Genomic DNA, 5,524 nt, shown 5'->3' with positions numbered 1-5,524 from the left:
TTTGACAGCTGGAGTAAATGTCGGGGTCCATGGATCATTTCAATTTTATAATTTAGCTAAACTACTAATAAGTACCTACCTATAATTTTTTAAATTATTCTAATAATGATCGATGAATTTACAAAATCAACCTAAAATCTTTTTTACGGTAAGGAACCATCGAGCCTAGGGCCCATGCATGTTCAGATTACTTACCAAAAATTTAGACTACTCCCAGACTCCCAGGGTGGTTAGCCAAAAACCAAAAGCCTCTGCAATGTGCATGTGCCATGTCCACATTAATAAACATTGTCAATTATACTATTCCACAATAATAAGCCAAAAAAGGAAAAAGTTAATCTTAACTGTTTCATTCACTAATGGCTTTCAGCAAAAAGCGTTAAGTGTATCAACCTCAGGAGGAATAAGGTTCGACTTCAACTTTGGTCTACGGTATTTCTTCAATGAAACTTTTGACGTACCTAGGGTCTAAAGCTCTATTAAGTAAGTAAAACTACTCGAATACCTAATAACTTACACCAAATTTAAATCATGGTAAAACTTTTCGCAGATCTCATAAGTAGGTAGGTATTCTTATACCATACCCGAATCTGCGTTGTCTATGACTTGGGTACTTAGTACTGAAAGTAAAATAAATTTTACTTATTTCTAAAAATAAACTTTTACACATCGAACTAGGTAAGTATAGTTAGTTCTATGTTTTTTCTCCTAATAATTATAATATCACCACTTACAAAATGAATGATGCTGAAACTGCAGTAAGTAGTAAGTTAGTACTTGCGTTTATTGTTGGTGTAATAAGTTTTTTTTTGACGTGGTTCTAAAACTTTTCTAATTCTATCAATTCGTGATAGAACCCTAAACATTTGGTCTATATAAAGATCCACGTTCCTGAAATGGATATTCTGTTCAATTGCGTACTTGATAAAAGTTGGACATTTCAAAATTAGAAAAAACTCTAGATCGATTAGGTCTTTCTTATTTATTTTAAGTTTATTATAATACTTATATTAAATTGGTAGACCACGAGTACATCACGCCATCATCATGTTCCTTGGGAGTCTTATTTTTACGGTAAGAAAAAAATCTATATTTAATTATTATATTATGCATATAAGATGTAAGCTGCACTCACTTATTTCCAATAATTGCCGAATTCTACCAAACGCGGCCAGGTCTACGTTTACTGTTTATTTGTGGAACCATTCACCTCGATGGCAACTTAGTCTACACCCTCGCTTGGATTGACTCAAGCCGCAAGAAAAGAGGGTGCGAATAAGCGTGTTAAATTGTGATATTCATATGAAAGGTACTTGATTAATAAATCAATAAACTAAGTTATTAAATTAGCAGCATTTGTGAAAAAATAATATTGTATCATTTCTATCGTGGGTAGTCGCATCGATGCACAGTTGCTCACCAATCACCTAAAATAATTATAAATAATAGTTGTGCATCTTCTTTTTTCAATCGAAATACGTACCTAATATAGTTAATTAGTTAGGTATCTCCGTTTTGTTTTTACGAAATACGCCCGCGATTTGTTGCATCACAGTCTCATGTATTATTAGATTTATTATACATTTACATATAGGTATCTCTCATGATTTCAAGTCAGATAAAACCTAGTATCTATTCTAGCTATGGAAAATTCTGCATTGCGAAAGTGTTCAAAATAAAATGATTGCATGAAAGGTTAATGTTGTAAATTTTTAATGCATAAACAATGTGTTTATATTTATATTTAGAAAATATTGTATTACTTAACAGATACTAAATCAAGGTTTTAAATATTTACATTTTTATGATACTCTACAGAGGTCAGATATAGTATGGCAGCAAGCGTAAAGCCGGATTTCTATTAAGTATTGCTACACCCAGAGGAAACACCAATTTACTTACTAAAAATAAAATTCTCGTATGTTCTCCCTGTGCCGTCCCTATCCGTCTCACTGCACATACTTATATTATCTTATTATTATAGGTATTTTTCATATGTTACTGCATGAGCACAACGCTGCTAGACTCGAAGGAAGATGGCAAAGAGATCCGGATTCCGTTCCCGGACAGAGTCCTGAACTCGGTCCTGGGCCGATTGGAGCGCAATCGACAAGAGAGGATGCAGGCAGCGGGTGTGGACTTGGATTGCGACGATCCTTTAGAAGTAATTTCTTCTTCTTCTAGTGCCTCTCCAGTCTCTCCACTACTGGAAGTTGGCGATCTGCTCTGCATACTTCTATATCTCTATTCTTCGCTAAGCGCAACAGGTTTTCTACGTTGGCCACTCACGACTATCACGATGACGCTAGGCTAGCAATAGTTGTTGTATAGCCTTCGTTCTTTGAATTCGGCTGGTTATATGAACTCATTATGAACTGCTTGGGGTGTCACGTTTTGTCACACGTGGCAGTCATGCTTATGCTTTAGGAAGAGAGTGGCTTGGATATTCTTGCGTTCGATCGTAAATCTAGCTCTAAAACAATATCATACATATATGTGGTGCTTTTGCAGTATCTCGTTTAAAGACCTTAAAGACGCTTACTACTACATTATTTTTCAGATATTGCCAGAATACACCGAATCTTTGAGCGACAATTCCCGGGAACGTAGCTTGAGACAAATGGCGTTTCCATCGCAGGTTAATACATTATTACATACTTAGATATAAGCTTTTCTCGTTCAGCCACTATCGGCCACTTGTCAAGGTCGCTGATACAGCAAGCGGACTACGCTGTACATATAGTCTCCACTCAAGAACTCATGTAACCCACTGGTAATTGGTTCTTCGGCATTATATGGTAGACGTTCTACCACTTCAGCGTTATCAATGATTATTAATAGTTGTTGTGTTAATAATAGCTGGTGGTGCCTATGTTTAATTTTATTAAAGTTCGTATTGTTTCCAGAAGCATTTTCCGATTTGCCACTTGGAGCGGAAAATAAGAAGACTGAACACAATCGAGTACGAATACCGACCAGCCTTCTACGAGGAGGTGCGATGCGTCGAACGCTCCCCGGAAAACGACATAAACAATGAGGTATTTAATGTACCTATATTGAAGTACGAGTTAGGAGGAAGGGCTAAAACCAAAAGTAACGAGCACTTCCTTTGTCATCATCATCATGACAACCCATCACTTCTCTTCTGCTCGGGCACGGGTCTCCTTCCAATGAAGGAGGGTTAGGCCTAGTCCACCACGCAGACTCATTGCGGATTGGTGGACCACTTCGTTTGTAACCGAGTGATTTTCGAGGGAAGTTTATGTTTATAAACCCCGGGCTGCATCTCCCCCACTTCTTCCCGAATCTAGGTTATATTTAGATTAAAGAAAACCTTACATGCATATACAATATGCTTATAGATTTATATTGTGACTAAATTACTATTATGCTCTCATATACTCGAATCTCAAACCTGTCTCCTCCTCATATTTGTCTTCGGTTCGGTCTTTTTAAATTAAAACCTAAATGCTTTTGTACTTATAGATTTGCTCCAGCCTCGGATTCTCTTGCATACAATGGAACAAAACAATACATTTAACAAGAAGGAGATACACAAGGTGAGTTTAACGAAGAAAAAATGCATTCGAAAACTAGAAGCTTCATGTCTTATCTCAATAAATGCCCACAAGCTGAACCTGAGCAGGAAAGACCCAGTTACACACTTCACTCATTCAACTTCAGCATGAACTTATTTATAAGGACTTATAATTATATCATACTTTGTGCCAATTTCTACATAGTCGGTTAGAGCTTAACCAGGTATTAGTGGTTGAATTTTGACACATCTGTCAAGATTCTATTCTTATTCTATTCTTCTATTCTCTGTTATTGAATTATCTCTGAGTAAATTAGATTGATTGAAATGAGAAACTGTTCCACAAAAACGATAACCGTATTTAATCAATAAGTATAATAAGCATAAGATAAAAATTAACATAAATTTTGGAGGCCTTCTAAAGTCATCGTACAGAAGTCACTGCTAGTGATTGTGAGCCTGTCCCCAGTGAAAGTATACCTTTGTACCAATACATGGTAGGTATGTAGGTACTTTACCCACATATGTTTTTTAATGAATTTGGATTAAGTAAATTGAATAAAACTCTGATCCTTTTACTTTTGCCTTAATTAGGCAATTTTATTAATTATTTTATAAGTAAGACAACTTTTCACCAGTTGCAAAACTGTTTTACATTTATACCTACTCAAGTTACAGCTATAAGTTTGAACTACTTATTTTGTTTAAAGGTAGGGAAACCCCGTCTTTTCTCATAAAACCTACTAATTACTTATGTGAGTTAATCTACATAATTTCGACCAGTCCTATTCTACATATTCTATGAATTTGTGGGTGTGTTAGTTCCAGTTTTCACACATACCATAAAAATATGACGTGGATGGTTACCTAATACCTTTATCAATTTATAGGTTTATAGTCATAAATTAAATACATATTTAATATTTTTGCTGTCTACGGCGTACTTTTCTAGCTCCGTGTTGCAGAAAGCCTTGCTTTAAATATATGGCAAGAAAAAGACATAGTAGGTATAAGATTTAATGTCGATATTTGCAACTCGACACCAGCCTTTTCCGTCTATAAAGTCAACCTGAGTGTATTTTTTTTTTCAATATTTGGAGAATTACAGCTTATTTCTTTTACTAAATGTAACCCTGCTTAAGGTAACGCACCAACCAAATTAATCTTAATTACTTATGAGTACTTATATCTGACTGTTTCGATTAAACAGTACTATTTCACAGAACGTAAGAACCATCTTTTTTTTTCCCAGTGACTGCTGGGAGACCAAGACGATGGTGATTCCAGCTGGATGCGAGTGCATGTGGCCCGTGCACCGCCTCGGAGACATGAAGGTCCATATACGGAGTCAATAAATAGACAAGATAAACTCGGCATTGCTATAGGAAAAAAAACCTGAATAATTCAACTGATTAGGCATAAGTTTTAGCTAGCTCATTACATAGACAATAGAAATATATTATGCATAGGTATTTACTTACCTATTATTGTAATTAGTTTTACCCGTCAATGGTTATGATTATGTCTGTAATATAAGTACTTAAGTAAGGGTTTATCAGACGCGTTGTTAATTATTTATATTCAAATTTACTGTCACATTATACCTATGTAGATAAAATTAATTTAGAACTAAACTTAGTAGGTAGATTTGTACCTAAGTAACTACTTGTACCTACCGAGTAAAATACCTGGCCATAGTACAGGGTACAGGGTATCCTAGGTTTAGAACCAGGACCAGGATACATTTTAATTGTACCTACTTTATAAATAAAGATATCTTAAATTTATATTTTTTCATTTTCACTTCGGTAACTAGGTAGTTACTAAATAAAAAAAACTTTACAGTGAACGATTACGGCCTAGCCGAACGATATAGGTACATACATATACCATATAGGGTAAATAACCAATAAAGGTCCTTGGACCAGCTGGCCCGAAGGTGCCCCCCCCCCCCCCCCGCTACGGTTGACTGTTGGTAATCTCCGC

General features: G+C 35.6%; 1 protein-coding gene across 2 annotated transcripts; it reads left to right on the top strand.

Annotated features, from left to right (window-relative positions):
* The first annotated feature begins 916 nt into the window (after positions 1-916).
* LOC105380499 lies at positions 917-5,284 on the top strand. Of its 2 annotated transcripts, none has more exons than XM_038121535.2 (6): positions 917-1,074; positions 1,985-2,164; positions 2,561-2,638; positions 2,910-3,038; positions 3,487-3,560; positions 4,791-5,284. In XM_038121535.2, the coding sequence occupies exons 1-6, from the start codon at positions 1,048-1,050 to the stop codon at positions 4,891-4,893; spliced, it is 591 nt and encodes a 196-aa protein (XP_037977463.1). In that variant the 5' UTR covers positions 917-1,047; the 3' UTR covers positions 4,894-5,284. The 2 variants fall into 2 exon arrangements, with proteins under 2 accessions (XP_037977463.1, XP_011548375.1); XM_011550073.3 differs by having other exon boundaries at positions 2,907-3,038.
* The last annotated feature ends 240 nt before the right edge of the window (positions 5,285-5,524 follow it).

The sequence above is a fragment of the Plutella xylostella genome, chromosome Z (assembly GCF_932276165.1).
Source record: "Plutella xylostella chromosome Z, ilPluXylo3.1, whole genome shotgun sequence".
Lineage (NCBI taxonomy): Eukaryota > Metazoa > Arthropoda > Insecta > Lepidoptera > Plutellidae > Plutella > Plutella xylostella.
This window is presented reverse-complemented; position numbering and strand designations above follow the sequence as displayed.

Coding starts and splice junctions, on each gene's coding strand:
- LOC105380499 (XM_011550073.3), top strand. CDS start 1,048: ATGTTCCTTGGGAGTCTTATTTTTACG. Junction 1,075..1,984: donor TTGGGAGTCTTATTTTTACG/GTAAGAAAAAAA, acceptor TTATTATTATAG/GTATTTTTCATATGTTACTG. Junction 3,561..4,790: donor ACAAGAAGGAGATACACAAG/GTGAGTTTAACG, acceptor TTTTTTTCCCAG/TGACTGCTGGGAGACCAAGA.